At 38.3% G+C, this 25,200-nt stretch overlaps 1 protein-coding gene across 13 annotated transcripts; it reads left to right on the forward strand.

Moving 5' to 3' along the window:
• Window positions 1-10,726: 10,726 nt before the first annotated feature.
• LOC124095372 (patr class I histocompatibility antigen, CH28 alpha chain) lies at window positions 10,727-15,961 on the forward strand. 13 transcript variants are annotated; one of them, XM_058580653.1, is made up of 8 exons: window positions 10,735-11,020; window positions 11,259-11,528; window positions 11,791-12,066; window positions 12,626-12,901; window positions 13,026-13,127; window positions 15,099-15,131; window positions 15,223-15,267; window positions 15,415-15,961. In XM_058580653.1, the coding sequence occupies exons 1-7, from the start codon at window positions 10,906-10,908 to the stop codon at window positions 15,261-15,263; spliced, it is 1,113 nt and encodes a 370-aa protein (XP_058436636.1). In that variant the 5' UTR covers window positions 10,735-10,905; the 3' UTR covers window positions 15,264-15,267; window positions 15,415-15,961. The 13 variants fall into 13 exon arrangements, 12 of the variants coding, with proteins under 12 accessions (XP_058436639.1, XP_058436633.1, XP_058436634.1 ...); XM_058580650.1 differs by having other exon boundaries at window positions 10,732-11,020; window positions 15,099-15,267; XR_009227106.1 differs by having other exon boundaries at window positions 10,734-11,020; window positions 15,099-15,561; window positions 15,639-15,961.
• Window positions 15,962-25,200: the final 9,239 nt, after the last annotated feature.

Raw genomic sequence — 25,200 nt, forward strand, 5'->3', positions numbered from 1 at the left:
TACTCTAGAAGTAATTTAGTAGCAAATAAAAAAACTAATTAGTTATTTTTTCTAGTACTTAATTTTAAGCTGTGGGGCTTAAGTTAAGCAAGTTTACTACTTGGATCAATCTAGAGGTGAACTACAGTATCACTAATGTTTAAGAATAGCAAAGAGATGGGGATATAGCTCAGTGCTAGAGCACTTGCCAAGCATGCTAGAGATCCTGGGTTTCATCCCCAGCACCTAAAAAAAAATAGTAAAGCTGGTTTACAAACAACAAAATTAAGGAAGGTCAGCATACCTAGTGCATCCATAAAATGACATTAGACTACTAAAAGCAGCATATTATGAATAGATCAGATATGGATAAAGGGAACTTTTTATATATGTGGGACCTGACCATAACCTCATGTATAGCATTAGAATTAGAGTTTAGATAAGTTTTAAACATACAAAGGAAATAGCTATTCAATTTGTGATTACAGATTCTAGCAGTAATATAGGTGTAATTTAGTAGGAATTTCTCCACTTCTAAGGTGCAAAAATTTCACAGGAGATAGACACAGCCTTCCTGACAACCTAAACCTTCAGTGAAACTAAGAGACATAAAAGCCCACAAAATTCAAGTTATTGTGTAAATAGAGGGGTTAAAAAAAACATCAGAGTTTGCATCATTAGCTATGGAGTGCCAGTCTGAATCATTTGCATCCTCCTTCCCTGAGCGGAGAGGTTCTGACTGTCACTACATCTTGTAGTGACCTGGACATTGCCCGGGTCCTGGAGGTTGAGGAAACCTATTCAGATGTAGGTGTGTCACCTTATGGATTGAGCTATGCTCATCTGTTCCTTTGTGATATTACCTCTTTGCCCTGTTTGGGATAGAATGTTCCATGGAAACACCCTTTGTGTGTCCCTTTCTCTTTCTCTGACTTTGGGTACGGCCTTCCTAGATGTCAGTCAACCTGCTGACAACAGACATCATGAAGCTAGACTTAGCCCCCTGAAATCTGACCCTTTGCCTCATTTGAATGGCTTCTCCTCAGTAAAAGGGTTCAGCGGGTGCTCTCACTCTCTCTCTCTCTCTTTCCACAGACCCCTAAGGTCAGAGGAGTTATCACAAGGCCAAAAGCAAAAGGTATTTCACTGTGTCTGTGTGATTATTTCATGCCAGCCCAGTTCACCTGGAGTGATCTTGAGTGTTTAGTCATGAGACGCAACAATCTAGAGCTTGATGAAGAATTCTTAAACTTTAAGCCAAAGGCATGACCCATAAAGAAGAAATTTTAAACAATGACCTCACTACACACACACACACACCCTAAAAAATATTGCTCTGCAAAACACTCCACTAAAAGAATGCAAAGAGACAAGTTGCAGACTAGGAGAAAATATTTCCAAACCACATATTCCATAGAGCTCTCAAAACTCAACAGTATAAAACCAAAAAGTCCAATAAACAATCAGCAAAACACATAAATAGATATGAACAGAAAATGACATCAGATAGCAAACTACCACATGAAAAGACGTTCATTTTTTCATTAGCACAGTGCAAATTAAAATAATGGAAAGGTATCACAACACATCTAGCAAAATGGCTAGAATAAAAATAGTGATGACACCAAATGCTAGTAAGGATGCAGGGAAACTGGATCACAAATTTAACATTAGCCAAGATGTAACATGCTTAGCCATATTTAAAAAAATGTGTCACTTTCTTACTAAATTAAAAATGAACCTATCATATGACCCAACAATTGTACATCTGGGTATTCTTCCCAGAAAAAAAAAACTGTGTTTATAGAATTATTATCCATAATATTTAAAGTTGGAAATAGCCCAAATGTTATAATGTAACATTTCTATTTGAAGCACTTTAATATCTTCTAATTGCATTTGCTTACAAACCCTCCAGGATCCATCTGTGGCTTATCTCTGCAGTCTAAGCTTTGCTATTCCTCAGATCTGATCATCCTTGGTAGTTTTCAATTCCACAAATGTGCCAAACTGTTCTCCAACAGGGATTTCACTCATGCTTGCCCCTTTCCTTGAACATCTTTTACCTCCCCTCTTCCTTAAGATTCAATTGTCTGGTGATCATTGCATCCTACCTTAGCCACTTTCTCCTAATTATAACACTAGATTTTGTCATTATTAATAATTTCAACCCTCCATCATCTCAATACCAATGCTATTTCAAATTTTTTATTAGTGTTTGAAATTTATCAAGATATCTAGGCACCACCTTCTGTACTCTTTGGCAATCAGTTGTTCGACTCCTCCTTCACATCAGATGGTGGAGTTTTGACCTTAGTTGATCCTCTCCAGAACTGTCATGATGGTCATCCTGTCAGGGAGGCTTTATCTGCAAGTCAATTGCATGTTAATGTGGGTACTGGGATCAATAGCTTGTCAGAATTTACCTTAGTGTGCCTGCACTGTGAAAGGAATCTTCCTTCCCAGAGAAATGGAGAGACCTATAGCCTTAAATTCTAGCTTCACCTCAACATCAATGGACAGTGTCAAGAGTTAGTTCCATTAATCTTTTTCTTTTGACATGTTTTCCCATTAGCTCCTTTGCTTCTGTTTATTTTGTAGAAATTAACTACCACCCTTTGCTTTCTCAGCCATTTTGAAAGTAGTTTAAAGAAGACCCTAGCCAGGTGCAGTGGCACATGCCTGTAATCCCACCAGCTCCGGAGGCTGAGACAGTGGGATTGTGAGTTCAAAGCCAGCTTCAGCAACAGCAAGGCTCTAAGCAACTCAGTGAGACCCTGTCTCTAAATAAAATAAAAAATAGGTCTGGAGATGTGTCTCAGTGGTTGAGTACCCCTAAGTTCAAACCCCAGTACCATTCCCGCCCAAAAAATGACCCTAAAGTAATTTAAAGAACACTTGTGACCTAGCCATGCATTTCACTGCCCATTGCTAGCTACTGCCTAACAATGGGTTAGGCTCTCATAACCCAATCATTTCACCTCCGACAATTCTTGCATTGTCGCATACATAAAGTTTTAGGGAATGCCTCACATCCAAACCATAACAATCTTCCCTTGGTCCCCAAAAGCTCATGACCACTATCAAAACACAAATACATTTTGTACATTTTCAAGAGTCCCTTCGATTATTGCTCTTATCAATTCCTATACTTCTCTCTCGCATCCCACGTTGGCTATGAATTTTGGGTTTCCTTTGTGTGAAATGTGCTGGCTGAGAAATATAGTGAAAAGTCACATGACACAGAAATAATTTTGAAATGCAGGGGCAGAATGGCTCTGATATCTTAAGGGTCCTGCTTCAACACTGGAAGGAAAGAGAGAGAGAGAGAGCGAGAACCTGCATTTTCAATATTTATACAAAGAGGGCTTCAAAAGGATTTTGATGGAATATTCTTTTGCCAAATAAGGTAGAAAGTGGGCTGTCTAAGCCTAATTGGTAACATCCAAGTCCAGGGCTATGAGAGTGGCTCCATTGATACAGTGAGGGCAGAGATCTCACGCCTTGGGCAGTCTACACACAGGAATGCCCAGGATCATTTCCCAAGGGGAGATCTACGTCCTCATTGCTCAGTATCGACTAAAAGACCACTCAAGTAGCTTCATGGGTGGCATACCACAAGTCCCCATAGTCTCAACAGTTGCATATTGCCCAAAAGTTCAAGTCCAAAGTCTCCTCTGAGACTCAGGACAAGCTTACATTGTAAGCACCTGTAAAAATCTAAAATAATTTATAAGTATCCAATATATAAAAGTACAGAGTAAACTATTTCATTCACATTTAGGGGCATAGAAAAAAAAAGGATAGGACCAAAGCAATGCTAAAATTCAACTGGCAAACAAATCTTATAGCTTGACCTTTGGGATCTGGGGCACATGGCATGGGGACATTCTGTCTGATTTTAACTATTTCCTTCTTCTACTGATTTTGGTGTTGGTTTGTTTTTCTTTTTCTACGGCCTTAAGCTGTCATGTTATTTTATTTACTTGATATCTTTCCATTCATTTAATGTATGAGGTCAATTCTCGCTTGCATCCTGCACAGGCAGTGAAATGGGCTGGCTGAGAAATAAAAGCTAAGAAAAATAGAACAAAGAAAAAAAAATACACAGGATATAGAAAGTTGTTTCAAAAGTAGAGGCAAGCCAATCAGACGGATCGAATTTCTATACTATGCAAAATGGAGCCCATGCCTGCTTTTATATATATATATACACACACACACAGAGAGAGACAGAGAGAGAGAGAGAGAGAGAGAGAGAGAGAGAGAGAGAGAGAGAGAGAGAGAGAACCCTCATGTATTCACCCATGGCTTCCTGCAGTCAATGCCATGAACTTTCCTCTTAGAACATAGTTTTCCAGAGATTTTGGTACATTGTATCACTGTTCTCACATCTAAGTATTTTTTATATGTCTCCTAATTTCTTCTGCTATCTATTCATCATCCAAGAGCATATTACTTAATCTCCAGGTGTTAGAGTAGCTTCTGTTTTTTTATCTTATTGTTTGTTTTAGTCAGCTTTTTTGCTGCTGTGGCTAGAGGATCTGACCAGCACAATTATAGAGGAGGATCTGATAAGAATGCAAAGTGTTACCTCTATTGTTTTGCATTTGCTAAAATTTGTGTTGTGACCTAAATGTGGTCTATTTTAGAAAATACTCTATGTGCTGTTAAGAAGAAAGTGAATTCAGTCATTGAGGGATGAAGTATTCTAAAGATGTATGTTAGCCCCAGAGTATTCATTGTATAATTTAGCTATATAGAATCTTTACTTAATTTTTGTTTGGATGATCTATCCAGTGTTAAAAGTCACCCAGTACTATTGTACTGTGGTCTGTTTGATTCTTAATGTTGAAAAGAGTTTATTTAATGTAAGTAGATACTTCATTGTTTCAGGCATAAATATTTACAATTGTTATATCTTATGAATATATGATTCTCTTAAGCAGTATAAAATGATCTCATCTCTTATGATTAATTATGTCTTTAAATCCCTTTTATAATGATGTAAAAATGCCAACCCCTCCTTGTTCATGAGATCCGTGTGAGTGGTATGTTTTTTTTTTTTTTTTTCCCATTCTTTCATCTTCTGTCTGTGGATTCTTTGCCTGTGATGTGAGTCTCTTGCAGACAGCATGTTGTTGGGTCTTGTTTTTTATTTCAATATGCCAACCTACGTCTTTTGATTGAAGAGTTAAGATGATTTACATTCGATGTTATTATGGAAAGATGATTTTTATTTCCTGCCATTTTGATATATTTCTATTGTTTAAGTTGAATTCAATTATCCTTTGACTATTCTTCTAGTGTTGCTCCTCTCTTTGCTTGTTTTCACTTTTATTTTTCATTTCTTCTTCACAAAATATTATATCGAGTATGCTTTATAGTCCCGGCTTTCTAGTTATAAATTCTTTTTGCTTTATTTATTATGGAAAGTTTTTTTTTTATTTTCATCCTCAATTATGAAGCTTAATTTTTCTGTGGACAGTATTCTTGGTTAGTATCTATTTTCATTTCAAGCTTGGTGTATGTTATTCCAAGTTCTCCTTGCTTTTAGGGTCTGGGTTGAGGAATCAGTTGAAATCTGGACTGACTTACTTCTAAATGTGACCAGTCATTTTTCTCTGTGAGCCTTTTAAATTCTATTGTTATTCAGTATGTTACGCATTTTCATAATAATGTGACTTGGAGTGGCTCTGTTTTGATTTTGTGTATTTTGAGTACTATATACCTTTTGTGTTTTAATTTCCATTTCATTCTTAATTTTTGGAAATTTTTCTATTATTTCATTAAAAAAATTGTGTGTTCCTTTAGTTTGTATATCAGAGCCTTCATCTATCCCAATAAACCTTAAAATTGGCCTTTTAAGGATATCCCAGATTTCTTGAATAATCTATTTGTGGTTTTGTAACACTTTTCCTTATGGTCAACTGTAATTTCAAGATTATATACTTCATCTTTGAGGTATGAAAATCTGTCCTCAAAGATGTCTAGTCTGCTGGTGATGCTTTTCATTGAAATTTTAATCTGATTTATTGATTCCTTCATGTTAAGGATTTTCATTTTAATTCTTTTTAATTCTCTTTATTGAAGTAATCTTTCACCTCCTGTATTTCCTCTCTGATTTCACTCTTTACATCATCTTTTAGTTCATAGAATGTTTATGAATTTTATAAATCTCTTCTCTGACATTTCCTCCACTGTAGTGTCAATGAGTCAATTGTTGGAGCATTATGGGCTGTTTGGGATGGTTTGTTCCCTTGATTTTTTACATTGTTTTTATATCTACCCATCTATCAGTATAGTTCTGACTTCTTCTTTTAAGTGAATAACTACTATGGAGCTTCTATTTGTTAAGAGCCCTGGGTTGGATGGATGTCTAGATAACAATACTTTAATTCAATGTGTGACTTCTGCTGGTCCCAATACCAGCTCCACTTTAAGAGATACCATCGAGCCCTCTTAAGTATAATCACTTCTGACCCTAATCTTGTACGATACAACCTTGTAAGAACAAAAACTTATTGCAATTATTCACTGTAGTTCCTCAAATTTAGGTATAAACCTATAATAAAGTTCTGGAACAGGTAAAAAAAAATAATCTAGTAGTTAAATTTAGTACACTTACTATAAAAGTTATATAGTAAGTAAAATTTCATTAATTATATAAGAATTAATTTAGTAGTTAAATTTAGTAAACTTACTATAACCTTAAGTAAGTTCTAAAAGGTGGGAGGAAAAAAGTGTAGGCAAATGGGGGAGGGAAAAAAACAGAAAAAAAGGGTGAGTGAAGGGGGTAATTACAAACTATAAAAGGGTACTTACACAAAGGTAGAAAGGAGAATAAGTGAATGCGTATATTTAAGGTAGTAGCAAGAGGAGGAGTAGGGGGTAAGAGAAGCAAGAATAAACTAGAGCTAGAAAAACAATGCTAGGAAGATTGGTTCCAATTAATCCTTTATACAATTACATGAAATATATTCAAATGGGTTGGAGATACAATGTTGACTATTGCATTAACAATTATCATTCAAGTTAAGAAGTTATTTATATAATCTAAGTTGACACTATAGTTGTTCATACTCTAGGAGGGTGTAGTGTTGTGAGTGGGCTGATTCTAATGTTGCAGAAGTTCAGGATGCAGACTCTGATGTGCCCCTGCGTTTGCTATTGGTCACCAGTATTTGTTCCCCTCTGCTAGATTCTTTTCATGGTATTGAAGATCCTGATAGCCTTCTGTGTGTGCAGGAACACTGGTTGTGGATTTTCAACAGGTGTTCTGTGGTTCAGAGGTGTTCCCACTGCTGCCTCTGCTCTCTGAGATGCTGTGATGAAGGGTCTCTGGTGGTTCACCTGCAATCCAGTTTACATTCCACCAGATTATGAATGGTAGGTATTGATTCTCTGTGCTTAATACGTCTGGTATAAGTTCCTGCAAATATCCAAATAATGCCCTGTCACTTGCCAGTTGTGATCAAGGATCAGGCCAGGCACCTATTGTGGATAGACATCCAACCCTTCCTACTGTGTAGCCTCTGCCAATTTCCCACTGGGTCTGTTAGTCACTGGATATTCAGGCAGTTTACCTCTAATATGGTGCTACAATCCCAGGGACTATCCCTGGGCTTCCCATGATGCTTCCCTTAAGTACTAGAGGTCAGGGCCTGGTAAATCAACTTTCTTTGGTTTGGGGGCCAAAGGGGCTTCATTGTAGCCTTTGAGTTCATTAAGCCTGTGCAGAGCTTTTTGCCCTTGCCTGGGTCCCAGGAGGCTGAGCAGGGCTAGGTACACTTGCCCAGCCCAGGTCCCCACCAACTCACTCCATTCTTCTGTTCAGGGAGAATTGGACAGTAAGGAGAGACTTTCAGAGATTTATGACTAGTAGAGGTCACTCTAGAAGTAATTTCTGTCCAGATCCTTAAAAAAGCCCACTGCAGTGGGGGCTTCCCTCTGGTTTATGTTGCAACTGTGTGGGCAGGGAAAGATGTTGTGCTGATTTAAGAGGATAACTGGTGGGCTGCAGGCTCCAAAAGATATCTGCACCACACCCTCAGCTTTATCTTTATGATTTGGTTTTAAGTGGTTTGTGCTATTTTCAAGTACTTTCTGAATTTTAAATTTTGTTAATCTTTTCTATAGTTTTTCAACAATTGTTTTAAGTGAGTGAGTTTAAAATAATGTCCATTCCCCACTCTCTCTTTCTCTCTCTGATGTGCCCAACACACACACACATAATCCACAGGTTCAGGTTAGAATACTCTTGAGTTTTGTTTTCTCCTCTGGTAACCAACCTTTCAGTCTATCCAGGTCTCAGACTATGTAGTTGAGTCTTAGACCATTATTTTATCACCCACCTCTAAAGTCTGCTTTTATTCTCTGCCTCCTTTCTTTGTTGGGAGGAAATCATTGGGACTTGCTGCTCAATTCACTTCTGCCATCTTCCCCCACCTAACATTTTATGAGACCTAAGCATCTGTGAATTTTTATATCCCTGGGTTGGAGGGTGGCCCTGAAACCAATCATTCATGGACCATATGAGAGTTGTACTTCAATCTATAAATCACAATGTACCTTTTTTGGAATAGGAGATTGTAAACTGAAGACTTCATATATCACTGTCAAAAACGATATCTAGTAGTTACATATGGCTATTTATATTTAAAATGAATAAACTTTAAAAAGTGAACTGTTTAGCACTCTAGCCACATTTCAGGTGCTCAATAACCACATGTTAACTGTGGTTATCATCCTGGACTGCAGATAGAGCACAATTCATTATTATAGAATGTTTTCTTGTACAACAATGCTGAAATGAAATGACTGAAAGTTTATGTATCCCCAAAATTCATATGTTAAAAGATAATCCCCAATGAGATGGTATTTGTAAGTAGGATTTACTGTATGTGATTGGATCATGAGAGCAGAGCTCTTATAATAGTTCTTATGATAGTTCTAATCCCATTCATTATAAAATCTCCCTAGCCCCTTGTTCACCATCCAGTGATACAGTGAAAAAACAGCTATTTATGAGGAAGAGGGTACTCACCACACAGATTATACAAAACCTTGATTCTGAACTTCCTGACCTTGAGAAATGTGACAAATAAATTTCTGTTGTTTATAAGCTACCCAGTGTATAGTACATTTGTTATATATAGCAACCTCATGGACTAAGTTAACTGCTCTTGATGCTATCTGGGCCACAGGTTAAGTAAATAAGATCCATTTGAAATGAAAGGGCCAATATTATTGCTTGCACAGATTGCACAAGATTTCTGTCTGGAGTATGAATACATAGAACTGAAATGGGTCATAAGTGAATCTCTTATCTTAATGCCTTTAAAAACAAAGGGTCCCCAGTTCCAAAAAGAAAAACACATGTTCCTTAAGTTCTATTCCCAGACTGAAGACACTTTGTTGACATCAAATTTTTAGGGGATGAATTTTCCTCTAGAAGAGTCCAGGGATAGAGCACGAAGTTTGAGAAGCAGGAATCCATCTAAAGAAGAGAAATTCTGGGAAATGAAGTGGCAAAGAGGATGGGGGCAGTGGAGTACTCTCTGTGGTTTACTCAGAGCAGCAGTTCTCAAAGTGTGGTATATGGAACCCTTGAATTTCTGAGATCCTTTCACAGGATCCACAAGGTCAAAACTATTTTTATAACATTACTAAAACATTATTTTCATTGAAATAAAATTCAGCAAGAATGAAGCTACAATACTAAACTTTAAGAGTGGTTATTGTCATTTTTTACCACCTCTTAATTACAGAAGAAGAAGTCACTTTCATATAAACATGTCCAGATTGAAGGATTAAAAAATATTAACTACAGTAAATCTCTAGTCTAGAATTCACATTTTAAAAAATATCTTATATTATTAAATGGGAAATACACATAAAGCCTACTACATTCCAAATTGGGATGTTTATGTCAATGAAAACATTTTATAAATAGTATCAGTTTGTTTTATAGAATATCACTTTTACTTGAAATGACAGAAAAACTATGATTATTTAGACTCGTATATCTGACTGACATTAAAATATATAGACACATCTATAGATTTTAATTCAACAGAATATCAAAAGTTCAGTGACAGTGTTTCAGGTTCTGCATTGCAAATAACCTTTAAGAAGTTGACATGTCATTTTAGAGTATTTATTTAAAGATGAATACCCACAATTATCCAAAAACATTATTAAAAGTGACTCCTCTTACATATTGGTATGAGGTTAGATTTTTTTTTCATATATTTCAATCAAAATTATAGGTTAAATGCAGAAATAGATAAAAAAAAATACATAGGTCTTCTAACAAAACAGACATGAAAAGGACTTATAAAAATGTGAAATGTAAAGAAAATCCAGCTTCCACTTTATTACTTTATTTTTTAAAAACAGTATTTCTCTAAAACTATTTTTCTGTTAACACGCAATAAATTTTTAATTTGCTAGATAGATTATTTTAAAACGGTTTAATTTCTAATGTGATAAATATTGATAACTATAATACACACAAACAAAATTACTTTGGGGGGCCTACTTAATTCCTAAGAGCATACAGAGATCCTGAAACCAAAATGTTTAAGAACTGCTGACTTAGCACCTAAGGCAGGACTCTGAAAGACTATGTCTTCATGGCAAGAAGAGAGAGCTTAAGCTAGGCAAAATCCCCAGGTCCCGGGCATGGCTCTCAGGGTCCCAGGACCTAGGAGGGTGTGTAAAGAAGCCTAGAGTTGGGGAATACCTTGGGGATTTCCTCAGGTTTCACTTTTGCTTCTGCCTGGAACTCGTGACAGGGCCCCAGTACTCCTATTGCGGGTAGGATTCATAGAGAAGCCAGTCAGCGTCGCCCGCGGTTCCTGGTTATGAAATCCAAAGGGAGGGACCGAGACTGATTGTCCCCAAACACGAAGGATCAGAGCCATGGAGCCCCGAGCCCTTCTCCCACTGCTGTTGGGAGCCCTGGCGCTGACCGAGACCTGGGCTGGTGAGTGCGAGAACCGAAAACAAAAAAAAAAAAGACCTCTGCGCAGGAGAGGTAAGGGGACAGCTCTGAGCGGACTCAGGACCCTGGGAAGCCGGGTCTTTTTGACCGCAAACCCAGACCCCTCCCCGGGTCCCCATCTCCTGAGTAGTGAGTGGCCCCTTCCCTCACTCCCTTCTGCCTCCCCGCGCTTCCCGTCTCACAAGCCCTGGCGCCCTGCTACTCCACTCCAGGCTTTCTCAGCCTGGGACCCAAGGTCCCGCCCGAGGTCTCAGTCGCTCCCCTCCCCCAGGCTCCCACTCTCTAAAGTTTCTCATCACTGCCATGTCGCGACCCCTCCGCGGGGAGCCTCACATCATCGAAATGGGCTACGTAGACGACACGCCGTTCTTGCAATTTGAGTTCGACGCTGGAATTCGGAAGATGGAGCCACAGACGCCTTGGATGGAGCTGGAGGGGCGGGAGTATTGGCACAGGGAAACACAGTATGCCAGAGGGCTACAGCAGATTTACCGAGAGGGCCTGAAGATTCTGCTCAGCTACTACAACCAGAGCGACAACTGTGAGTGACCTCTGGCCAGGGTTCCAAGTAACCCCTCCTCTTCTCCCACTTTTCTGCCAAATCCTCCAGAATCTCCTCGGGGTCTGAGACTCATGGCGATAGTGTGAGACCGGCTGATTTTCATTAACCTATGAAAAATGTGGGGCTCTGGTTTTGTTTACTGTTTCGGGTATGGAAAAGATCTCACTAGTCACCTCCAGTCGTCTGAAGCGAGGGCTGGAGTAGGTGGGGGGGGGGAAACCTAATCGCGGGATGGGATCAGTGTCTCACACCTTCCAGAGGGTGTACGGGTGCGACGTGGGACCAGACTGGCGCCTCCTCCGTGGGTTCTGGCAGTACGCCTATGACGGCACCGATTACATTGCTCTGAATGAGGACCTACGCTCCTGGACCGTGGTGGACATGGCAGCTCAGATCACCCAACGAAAGTGGGAGGCCCAGGGAGTGACTGAGACAAACAGGGCCTTCCTGGAAGGGAGGTGCGTGGAGATACTCCGCAAGCACCTGGAGAACGGGAAGGAGATACTTCAGCGCGCAGGTATCAGCAGCGGCGGGGCAACTTGAAGATCTCCTGTACATTTCCCCATGCGCCTCTTGCAAAAAAAGGAGAATAGTGTCCTCCCTCTGATCCAAAAGGGTATGAGTTCAACTTGGTTTCCAAAAGCTGTACCAGAGAGTGACTCTAAGAACCACTTGTCTCTTAATTACACCAAGGGGTTGTAGGGCTGGAGGGAAGACAATCCTTAAAATAAGTGATCAGTTTCCTTTGACTCTGGCAGCAACCCGGGCATCACAGGGTGACTTTCAGGCTTTGTTCTTTATCCCAACACAATGACTTTGGAAGTCTGAGGCCATCTTTTCCTCAGCTGTCAGTCTCCACTCAGGTCAGAATCTAAAGTATTTCTTAGAAGCTTGGAGCATCTTCCTCTTGGCTGTCTCACCCTGATTCTAGAACATAAGAAAAAATAGGAATATTATCCCAGATTTCTGAATCCTGCTTAGTGTCTGGGTTTTATGTTCCCACCTCACAACTATTGTCTTGTCCATTCTTCAGTGCCCCATGCAAAATGTCCCAATTAACTGAGTCTTATCTGCAGATCCCCCATTGACATATGTCACCCACCACCCCATCTCTGACCATGAGGTCACCCTGAGGTGCTGGGCTCTGGGGTTCTACCCTGCGGAGATCACCCTGACTTGGCAACGGGATGGGGAGGACCAAACCCAAGAAATGGAGCTTGTGGAGACTAGGCCTGCAGGGGATGGAAAATTCCAGAAATGGGCAGCTGTGGTGGTATCTTCTGGAGAAGAGCAGAGATACATGTGCCATGTGCAGCATGAGGGGTTGCCTGAGCCCCTCATCCTGAGATGGGGTAAGGAGGGATGAGGGCACAGGGCCTGTGGTCAGGAAAACAGGAGCCGTTCTTTGGAGATCCTCAGCAGGGTCAGGGCTTAAAACTGAGAGCCAGGGTCACTTATCCTCCCTTCCTTTCCCAGAGAGGTCTCCCCATTTCTCCATCACCTTTGTGGTAATGGTTGCTGGCCTGCTTCTCCTTGGAGCTGTTGCTGCTGTTATGATGTGGAGGAAGAAGAACTCAGGTAGGGTAAGGGTGAGGTCTGAGTTTTCTTTCCCAGTGGGGAATTCCAAGCCCCAGGTACTTTTTCTTGACTTTTTAACTAAGAAGGGTTTGACCCACAAAAGACATGATACTGAAAGCCATAATCTCAAATGTTTAAATCTCCAATAGATTAAAACTCCCAAACTATAAGTCTGGGAAAAAATTTTAATTCACTGAAAGACATTTATTTGCATTTTCAAAAGGGATTTATTTTAGAGACATGACAGAACATGTCAGAAACTACTTTACACCATAAAATATGCAATAACATATTTTTGCATGAATAAATTTGCAGCTATACTAACAACAGTTGCACAGGTATAACAATTATAAGCAGATGAACCATATTCCTAAATAGGTGAACAAGCAAAATGTGTGAATACCTATCACTATAGTTAGTAACTGTGTATCCCAGCTTTATACCTACAGTAATCTGAAATACTGTATTAGACAACCTAAATCTTTTAAAGGTAAATCAGAATGCACAAGAAATCACCATCAAATATGCAGTTATCAAAAAGAAAGTCAAAACCTTGAGAAGTTTTTGTCTTTCACAAATATAGATATGCAAAAAAGACATTTCTCATTTATCAAGAAAGTTTCAGTGTTTTTACATACATGTTACAATGCTTACACCCAGCCAACATTCTGATAATGTACTTTCACAGTCACATTTGCAAAAACCATAAAATAAATTGAGACTCTCTGAAAGCCTTATACAGTTTATACCTCCATTATTAGATGTTGTAAAGATGAAATAAAAAACAGGAAAAAAATTTAAATAATGCTGATAATTTTAAATAGTGGGGGAAAACTAAGAAGAACTTGAAATGTGAAGAAAGTATATGACAGGGATAGAAAACAATAATTAATGGACATAGTTCATAAAAACTGGTACACTTTCATGATCATTAACTATATTCTGAAGTCTCGTATCATAAGGAGTAGTGGCTCTTTTTTTTTTTCTTTTAAGCTGTGGCTTTTCTTGGAGAATATGTTCACATTCATTTTTTATGTGGCAATACTGCTTTTAAATTCTTCCAAGATTTGATATACACTGATATAATAATTATTTATTGATTTTTGCAATCTGCTGTGCCACACTTCTGTGTTGTTTGGGGTGTGTGGAAACCCATCTGTATGCACTCAAAAACACCATAAACTGAGCAGAAGCAATACTGGTGATTGAACACCATTAAATAAACGTCTTCCTCTGCACATAATTATCAGTAACATCACTGGCTCCTTCAGACAAAAACATCTTTAATTCATTAAAAGCTTCTGGAATTTCATCAGCTGAAGAGATGCCAATGTAGACAAATGACACACTCTTATACACATTTTTGTTGTAGCTTGTATTGCTTGGCCAATTCCCCCAGAATTTGGCTTTCTACCCCTCTAATATAAGTAGCCTTTTTCCCACAAAGAAATTTACAGTGGGAAATCAGCTTTCAGCATTTCAACATTTGGGATTTTAATCGTTGAGAGTTATGATTTTTGAGATTTTAGACTTTAGAGACTTTAATGTTTCAGAATTCAACACATGAGTTTCTAGCATTCAGGATTGTGACTTTCAGAATATGATCAGCAAAGACTGGGAAGTACCATCCATGTACAAGTGCTTACCCAGCTTGGAGCCTGTTTACTGATATTTACATTACTGTAAAGCAATGTGAAAATGAAGGACAAATTTATCACCCGGTTATTGTAGTGACACAGACCTGTTTCCCAAAAGCCAGAGGTCAGAAGAGAAAGCCCTGCTGAGGTCAGACTTTCAGGAGGACAACTGGTTCAGTTCCTGCACATCTCCTGTCCTTGTGCCTTCTGATCCTTCCCTGGGTCTGCAATTACAGTTCTGAAAACTTCCCTAGGTCTAGGATTTGCACATCCTGTACCCTTTTGGCCTTGCCTCCTCTAGGCCTCTCACAGGATTTTTTTTTTCTTTGTAAAGGTAGAAAAAGAGAGAGCTATGCTCAGCCTGCCTGTAAGTTTAAAGGGGTTGATCCTAAGACCTTTGGGATAGTGTATTTGGGAGTCCATGGGGGAGTTAACCCACTCCATAATCTCTCCTTTAGCCATATCTCCTGTGGGATCTGATAAGTCACTCACAATTTGAAGAGGTGAGTCACTGGAAAGCATGAAGAGGGAAAGAAGGTGGGGCAAAGAGGACATGACTGGGTTACAGGGACTCTCTAAATTTGAACCTTTCAGAATGTTGCCACTTATAGGTACTGATCTGATTTGTTCATGATTACTTTATTCTACAGCGCAAAACAGCTGTCATGGGTAGAATTGAACCATACAAGATTTGTTCACATCTCTCCATCCTGATGATGGTTTCAAGAGCTCCTGATTTCTCATTGTGAAGTTCACATCTGACTATATCTATGTGTCTGTGTTGCTATCAGCATAATGTAAGGAAATAAGAACAGTCCATCCCTGATCATCAAGACCCCTGCCCCACACTGATCTGTGTTCTCTTCCCCTGTAGCAGACACAGGGCTGGGATACCTCTGTGTGGACAAGTGCATGGAGTATTGCATACACGGCATATGTTAAGGGCGTCTGGTGGCAAACCACTCCTCTTGTGCTAGGCACGTAAGTGACAATCCGCTTACCCTATAGGCACAGCCCCGGGCATGAAGCTGCAGTTGCAGTCCCTGTGCTTGCTCCAGGGTCTGCTCTTTGATTGTTCACTGCAAGGACAGTTGGCCAGAAATTGTATTGGTGGCTGTCTGTAATCTACTTAGCTACTGCCTGGGTATATATAAATGGTAACTGCCGCAATAAAATCAGACCTGCTTCCTGCTTGTCTCTGGAGGTCTTGATTAGTGACTCCACAGCCACACTCTCCTCTACCCTGTTCCATGGACCTCCTCACTGGATGAAAGAGAGCCCCTGTTTTAACTTTATGTTGTGCTGTGCTGCCACTTCTTACTTCCCTGTTGAAAATGAGAATCTGAATATGGATTTGTTCTGTAAATTCCAGCTATGAGGTGTGGTTGATGGGTTCATTAAAGGAGAGGAACATTCTCCTTTGAAAGAGAAAAAAAATCTGAAAACTTTGAGAATACATGTTACTTGTTGTACTGAGTCCATTAAATGTAGGGGCAAGAGAAGGCTGTCAAAACCCAAGTGTGGACCAGGCTATGTCCTTTAAGTATTCAGTCTGTCATGGGCTTAGATATGGGTGCTCCCTGGCTGGGTCATCTTCATCTCCTTTGTCCTTGTCCCTTATTAGAATATTATTCCACCAGGACCTGTGATTATAAGGATACAGAGTTTTGTCCTGTGTCTGGTACCAGAGGCAGTGAGGGATTTATGTGGCTGGCTCGATCTTGGCTCAATCCTAAGCCCTGATCTTAAGTCTCCATCTTTTATGTGTTTTTGTTTTATATAGGGGACTATGCCTGTTCTTGTTATTTGTAGAAGTTTTGATCTCATTCTCCTATGAGTGTGCCTATCTCTGTAGCAAGAGGAAGCACTTTGCCATTGGAGGAGCCCAGGACAGCTCTTGCACACTGTCTCTGGTGACAAGTGGTGAATTTTCAGACTCCTCCATCTTGTGACTTCCTTTAGGGGTATTTTCTGGATTGTATTTTTCATCTTTTTCTCAATATTTTAAGGGAACCAGATTCTAAAATTAGCAGAGAGAATGGATTTTATAATATCTCATCTTAATATATTTTTTAATAACTCAAATTCCTATTAGTTTTCTGTCTTCTCTGATCACCTGTCCTTTTTCCCTGTCTTTAGCTCTAACTAGCCTAGCCCTTGTTCCAATTCAACCTGTGGATTTATAAAGCAGAGTCTAATTTAGATTTTTATTTGGTTGGAATATAAGATGTATGAGTCAATAATTGAAAATTTCTGAAGAGAAAAATGCAGTCCTATGCTGTAGAGTGTGGGAAGGGCGGTATGAAATAGTGGGAAGAAGGGAGTGAAGGAGGAGGGAGGGCAGCCCTTCTAAGAATAGCCTAGTTGGTCCTGACCTCAGTGTGAAAATGAAGGACATTCACTACAGCTGCCTCAGAGCAGTGTTTGCTCCTCTGAGACTCCATAAATAAAGATAGTGTCTCTAGAATAAGGAGGTGTTCTACAGGAGTCATTCATTCAACTGGCATTTGTTGAGCATAGGCTATATGATATGCTATATTTTCATCTATAATGCAGCAGGAACTAAAAAAGAGTTTAAAACTTCCAATGTTTTAGAGCATGGGTTCTGGTGGGAAGAGGCAGATTAAATAAATACAATTAAATAAATGCTCTGATTAAATAAATAAGAACACTGTTCAGGTTAGGAGATTGTAATTGTTATAGGGAAGGTGATCCTGAGTGTGGGTGTATGGAGCCTGGGAAGATGGCTGTTTTACAGGACTGACAGAGTGATTGTCACTGGCAAGGTGGCCTTTGAGGATATTTGAAAGACATGAAGGAATTTGTCAAAGAGTCTAAAGGAAGCTTTTCCTAAGCCAGAGGAGATTGGGGGGATTCCTTATATGCTGATACCCCTAGGGTAGGATCCTGTCTGTGTGTTCTGGGGAGAACAAAGAATCTAGTGTGTCCTGAACATAATCATTGAAAAATTAGATGTATGGCCAGATCCTGGAGGTATGGCCAGCTTCTAGGTCTGGAGGATACTAAAAAAGTTCTGTTACCACCTCAATAAGGGAGTCACAGACATTCCTGTGCACAGCGATCCCCTGAGTGTCACCTTGACACATGGTCTAAGGTACAGCAGGAGATTACTATGTATGGCAAGGTGTTACTGATGCTGCTGGTCTGCAAATCATACTTGCAGGAGCAAGAATATAGAAAAGGATTCCCCAGTTATGTTTGTCCCCTGTAAGACTTATTAAATAAGGGAATCCTAGAATCTAGAACCAATATTCTGACACAGTGGGTCTGTAGAGAGACTTGAGAATTGTTTAATAAGCCTCCAGCAATCCTGGTACTCAGATGGGAATTACTGAATTCAGTTATCAGAATGGCTAGAGTGGAGATTCCACATTTAAATGTTATTTTTTTCCTGGGAAAAAAGAAGGAATAAATGTTTTGCCAATTATGAGACATGTTGTTGAGAGAAAAATGCCATTTTCTCTACAGGGGTGCAGCCAAGTGGAAAATACAGAAAGAAGCTTTCAGCTTAGGATAATGTAAATCTCAAATTTTGCTGTCCCAAACCATTTCCCAGACTGATCTCTCACACCTTGCAATAAAGAATATAATGCTGGTTTTTCCCATTTAAACATAAAGGATTTTATATATGTAATATTGCAAAAAATTTATTTTATTTTGGAAAATTCCACAGAACCAACTGGCCTTAAGGCTACACAACCAGAAACAGATCCATAATACCACTCTAGATCAAGTCCCATGTAGGCTTCACCATCCCTACTGCCAGACACAGATGCCACTACTCACACCACTGACATCTTGATGCTGGACACTGGACCTGCAGGTGGAACTACTTTCCTTCTGCTCCTGAAAACTAGGCATCACTATTGCCATTCACACTACCCTTGCTAAATTATTCTGCACAGTCCCAGCCTCTCCGTGTCATCAGGTTGAGGGACAGAGTTCAGATGTGGTCATCTGACCAGTGGAATTAAAGCTTCATATAGTATCTACCTGCAAGAATGTTTAAGAAAGTGAGTTGCATCCCTTATGGAGGGAAGAGGTATTTGCCTCCTTACCAAGATTCCCTAAGTGTGAAGTTTCCCTAAGGTAGAAAGAGAGTCTAGGAGCTAGAGGTAAAAGAATGAGGGATGGAAAAAGAATGGTAAATTAAGGGCTGGGGGTGTAACTAGTGGTAGAGTGCATGCTTAGCATGAACAAGGCCCTGGGTTCAATCCCCTGTATGAAAAAGGAGAACTAGAAGACAAATTAGGATTAAAAAAAAAAAAAAAAAACAGGTCTGTAAAATACCAGAGGATCCATCCACTGACATTTTGTGGTAATTTTTATGTTTTGTTGTACTTGCACATATTTATAAGGAGAGTTGTCAGAAATTTGTAAGTTTTCATATGACTTCCAATGAAAGTCTAAAGCACTGTCCTAGTGTTGAGATGTTATGCTACTCAAATGTGTATCCACAGCTGAAGACCAAACTGTTTTTATGTGAGGAAGAAAAAGCGGAGTTCAGACAAAGTAAAGGGAAAAGGTGAAACTACAGTTATCCATTGCCCTTCCTGGATAGTGTATCCAGAACACAGTGCAGGAAGGAAGATCCCTAAATATCCCATGTGTCTCACTGAGTTAAAGGTATAGAGTTTATAAATTTGGAGAGGCTAGGATAGCCAGAATATGCAAAATAAAGACACATAGAAAAAATGAAAATAAAAAGCAATAGTAATCCTCAGATAGCACATCTAAGGTTCTCAGCTCATCAGTGAATGAAACTACTCAAAGATAGAGAAAAACAGTAATTCAAAAGGATTACAGGGGATGATGGTATCTAAAGATTCATAGGGTTGGAAATAGTGCCAGTTACCACTAAAATACTGGAAAGCTTTGTAATTTGCTAGCATTGGATAGAGTATTCATAAGGTCTTCTTTTAGTAGTGGTGGTTACTTAGTCCTAAACTAAATACTTTCTAATTTTACCCCCCCCCAAAAGTGTTAAAAGTAAGACACAAGTGAGTCAAATAGCTCCTAATTAGCCTCATTTGCCTCAGTAATAAAAGTTCAAGAATACTCATGAAATTCAAGAATGTTTAGCAACAAAACTGGTAAAGTTATAATGTCAGGCATTGATGCCCAGCTAGCACAAAAAGAAAATACTGTGGATAAGACAGAGAAAAGTAATCAATCTAAATTATTCTACTACTGACATAGAAGTTAAAATAAGCAGACAATGACATTAAAACAGTATTCTACATATTCAGAAAGTTGCAAAAGAGACATGAAAGGTATATTGGCTTATACAGAGGGGAGTGAAAGGAGGGGCTGTAGGGGTGGGAAGGACAGTGGAATGAATTGGACATTAACCCTATGTACATATATGATTACACGACCAGTGTAATTTTTCATTATGTACAACCAAATGAATAAAAAGTCACACTCCATTTGTGTATGATGTTTCAAAACGCATTCTATTGTTATGTATAAATAATTAGAACAAGTTTTTTAAACAAAGTGTCTGAGATATAAAATACACTAGATGTGATATAAGATTAATGGTAGATTCTGTATTGCAGAAGATCATGAATCTTGAAAACTTAGAAATATTCCAAAACTACATAAAGTAAAAATCTATTACAATATATTGTACAATGTCAACAACCCAAAGAAAAATAGTTAGAGCTATGGAGAAGAACATCACTGTATCACAATTAAATTAAGTTAGTATAATAATGATATTCCAGATTTATACTTCCTGATAAGACAGGGCATATATGATAAGTCATAGAACAACCACTAAGAAAACTATAATGAAATATTATTAAAGGAGTTACCATATTACAATAATAAATATCCATTTAACATATGCATAATCAGTAAAGAAAAATATAGAGAAAAAGATATGAGAAACTGTGGTAGCTTTTCATTACTATGACAAAATTTCTGAGGAAAAAAAACATCTTAAGGAAAGACTTATGATGACTGTAGTTTATAATAGTATATTGCATATTTCAAAATTGCTGAATAAATTTCACTTTTCTTACTAGAAATAAATGTTAAACATTTAAAGTGATATAGTGGATGTCAGGTGGCAGGTTAGAGGAAGGCTGCATTTCCAGTTGCTACATAGCACAGGAATCAAATAGCCAGAGGACTGATTCTCAGAAAGGTGGGTATGAGAGAGATTGCACTAAATTTCAATATTGAACCATCAAAACCTCTTATGGACTCAGAAATTCGGGTACATTGAACAAATGACAAGGAAGAATATGTTATAGTCAAGCCAACAGCAGCAGTGACAGTAATGCTATTTCACCACAGAGGGGAGAAATAACAGAGAAAGAAACAAAACAGAAAGATTTAGCATGAAAAAACCTGTAGATAAGAAAAGCGGCCCCAACTTTTCTCATGCAGAGGTTGCAGAGTGAACTGGTGTTTGAAATCTGCTCTGTATTTTACAGCTGACAAGGCTACAGGAGCCCAGAAATTCTAGCCTTGGGGCCTCATGTGATCCAATGAACAGGGCTGATAATCCGAACAGGTGGGCATAAAAACACTCAGGGACTAATTCTGGAAAGGCTGAGCTCATGGACAGCAGAGTGTATGTGCTGGCTCCATTTCCCCACAAGTAGAATTCTTGGGAGGCTCCTAAGATCCAGACTCTCAGTAGATATTGGCATCTGCTGGGTTCTAAGGGTGTTATTCATCTAATATCTCCAGAGCAGAAACCACCCAGCAAAGCCCCTAATGCCTGATTAAACCTAACCAAAGAGAACTCTGCAGCTTTCCTACCTTGGGAGTTCACTAACCTGTGCAGACAAAATTCCAATTGACAGTACCTCCCATTCTCTCCTGCCTTATACTGGTGATAAGAGAAGCTGAGAGATATTTCAACAAGCTTTATTTTTAGACCATTCCAACTGGAAGTTTGGTTATCACCACAAAAAAGGAAGTAGTTAACAACTGCCAGCTTGCTTTCACTCTCTCTCTTTCTCCATAGCCCAAGAAGAAATAGAAAGAAAGAATGTTGGTCATAGGCAGTGACCACCCACTCTCATTAACTGTTTTGACCCCCTCAGTGGGAACAATTCTTTATTTTTTTTTGAATTAGATCTTTTTCCCTTTTTCATTTCTTTTTGGTGATCTTGCAGCAATGATTGGTTTGTGGGAATGAATATATATGTGTATATGTTCTCCCACTAAGAGTAAAATTCTCCTGTTCTCTCTCCTTTTATTTTGTTTTCCCTATTTTTTTCTCTTACTTCTTTGTAACATCATTTACTCTCTTCTGTGTTATCTCTGTTCACATTTTGAACATTCTAAACTCTTTTCTACCTCCCCAAAACATTTTCCTTTTTCTTAAGGAACTGTTTTTACTATCTTTTAGAACTATTTGGTTTATGTAACTCTTGTCCCCACCATTCATGTTGTTGCAATTATTGCTTCTGTGGGTGACATACTAGACACCCGCAGTTACTTTAATATCAGATCTAGTTCACAGTTATTTATTATTTTTTATGTCAGCAATTATTGACCCCAGCTTTTCTTTTTAATGGTAATTAGTGTTGTAGATATCATAGGAAGCACCAAGTGTTTATTTTAATGTTGTATATTTTTTGCATCAGTTGCTGCTATTATTTGTTTCCCCCTTTTCTGTGAGGGTGCTGAGAATCTACAGAGATATTGCAAGTACACAGGGTAGATTTTACTCCTGAACTAAACTCAGTCAAAAGAAAATACACCTTGCTCTACACACAAATTAACAATACCCAAACTTCAGCTATATTTTAATAAAAAGAATAAAAGAGACAAAAACCCAAACTAATGACCAGGCCACAAATCAGAATGTCTGGGAAGAGGTCCTCAGGTCCCACTCATGGACATTCACTCCAACAGCAAAAATACTTTCAATGAATTCTCTTGTTCTGTTATCATGACAGACATGATAAGTCAAATAAGATGTACCTTACTAAGTCTCTCTAATACACAAGACCTTGTTGAATATGGAATCCAAGAGCTGGAAGATTAAGTGACTAGCCTTAAACATTCAGAGAGTATTAATGAAAAGAAAATGAGTAACTGTGTTCAGAATATACAAGAATTTTGGGACATTAAGAGACCAAAGAATCATTAGAATTAAAAGGATTGTGAAATGCAGCTAATGGAATGGACAGACTTTTTAGGGAAATAACAGTAAAATTATCAAGCCTTGAGAAGGAGATGGTCATCCAGACACAGGGTGCATTCAGAACCCCAAATAAACAAAATCAAAAAAGAGACTTTCCACGACAAATAATTAAAATGCCTAACATACAGAACAAAATAAAATTTTAAAAGCCTCAAAATAAAACTATCAGGTCACATTTTTTACTGATTTAAAAAATATAAATGCAGAGGAATGCATTACAACTCTTATTACACACATACAGCACAATTTTTCATATCTCTGGTTGTATATAACATATGTTGACACCAATTCGTGTCTTCATACATGTACTTTGGATAATAATGTCCATCATATTCCACCATCCTTGCTAACCCCCTGCCCCCTCCCTTCCCCTCCCACTCCTCTGCCCTATCTAGAGTTTATTTATTCCTCCCATTATTTCCCTCCCTAACCCACTATAAATCAGCCTCCTTATATCAGAGAAAACATTTGGCATTTGTTTTGGGGGGTTTGGCTGACTTCACTTAGCATTATCTTCTCCAATGCCATCTATTTACCTGCAAAGCTCCACCAGAAAACTTGTAGAACTAGTAAATGAATTCAGCAAAGTAGCAGAATATAAAATCAACACCCATAAATCAAAGGTATTTCTGTATATCAGTGACAAATCCTCTGAGAAGGAAATGAGGAAAACTACACAATTTACAATAGCCTCAAAAAAAAAAAATACTTGGGAATCAACTTAATGAAAGAGGTGAAACATCTATGCAATGAAAACTACAGGACCCTAAAGAAAGAAACCAAAGAAGACCTTAGAAAATAGAAAGATCTACCTTGTTCTTGGATAGGCAGAATTAATATTATCAAAATGGCCATACTACCAAAATGACCATACTACTACAGACTTAATGCATTTCGATCAAAATCCCAATGGCATTCCTCATAGAAATAGAAAAAGCAATCATGATGAAACTCATCTGGAAATATAAGAGACTGAGAATAGCTAAAGCAATTCTTATCAGGTCACATTTAGAGGCAAACCAATCAGAAATACTTTTAGTTTTTTCAATATAAACTCTAAAAGCCAGGAGGGCTTGGAATGATGTGTTCCAAGTCCTAAAAAAAAAAAAAAATCGAACAAAAAATCACTGTAAACCAATATTGCTATACCTAGCAAAACTATCCATGAAAACAAAAGAAAAATAAAAAAAAAACACCCAAGATAAGCAGCAACTAAAAAAAAAAAAATCATGACTAGTAAGCTGGCACTACAGAACTTACTTATAGAAATACTTCCCACAAAAGACATCAAAATAAAACCCCACAAATCTCATGAAAAGAGTAGCTAATCTAAGGAAAAATAGGATCAAATTAAACATTAGAGATGAATCAAACTGGGAGGAATCAATAAACATTCTCTGTGCAAACACTACATATAAACTCTCTAATTAAAAACATAGATTGGAAGAATGGATTAAAGAACAAGATCCACCTATATATTACTTGCAAGACACTCACCTTACAAGCAAAGACATACACAGGCTAAAAGTGAAAGGATGAAAATTGATACACCATGTGAATGTAGCTCAAAAACATGCAAGAGTAGCCACTCTCATGCCAACAAAGAAGAATTCAAACCAAAATTAATCAGAAGAGACAAAGGAGTTCATTTTATATTGGTAAAGGGAACAATTGAACAAGATATAATAATAGTAAATATTTATCCCCCAAATATTGTTGAACCTAAGAAAGACACAACTTAAAGTCTCACCCAGACTCCCGTATGACAATACTGGGTAAATTCAACATTTGTCTCACCATTAGTCATAATGGTGAGACACAAACTCAGTAAAGACTCTTTGGACCTGAAAAAAATATTCAAAATCAAATGGACTAACAGACATTTATAGACTATTTCATCCCATAACACCTGAATATACCTTTTCTTCTCAGTGACTCATGGAACATTCTTCAAAATAGACCATACTTTAAGGCACAAGGCAACTCTTGGCAAATACAAAAAAAAAATGATATAATTCCTTGCATCTCATCAGATCACAATGGAATGAAATTAGAAATCAGCACCAAAAATCGTTACACAAACTATAGAAATATATGGTGACTGAACAATACACTTTTGAATGATGAGTGAGGGACAGAAGAAATCAGGGTAGAAATTTAAAAATTCTTATTATCAAATAAAAATAGTGATATGACACACAAAAACCTCTGAAACACTATGAAAACTGGGGGTTTCTTTTAT

The sequence above is a fragment of the Marmota monax genome, unplaced genomic scaffold (genome assembly GCF_021218885.2).
Source record: "Marmota monax isolate L192 unplaced genomic scaffold, Marmota_monax_Labrador192_F-V1.1 WCK01_AAM20220418_F8-fsc00576, whole genome shotgun sequence".
Lineage (NCBI taxonomy): Eukaryota > Metazoa > Chordata > Mammalia > Rodentia > Sciuridae > Marmota > Marmota monax.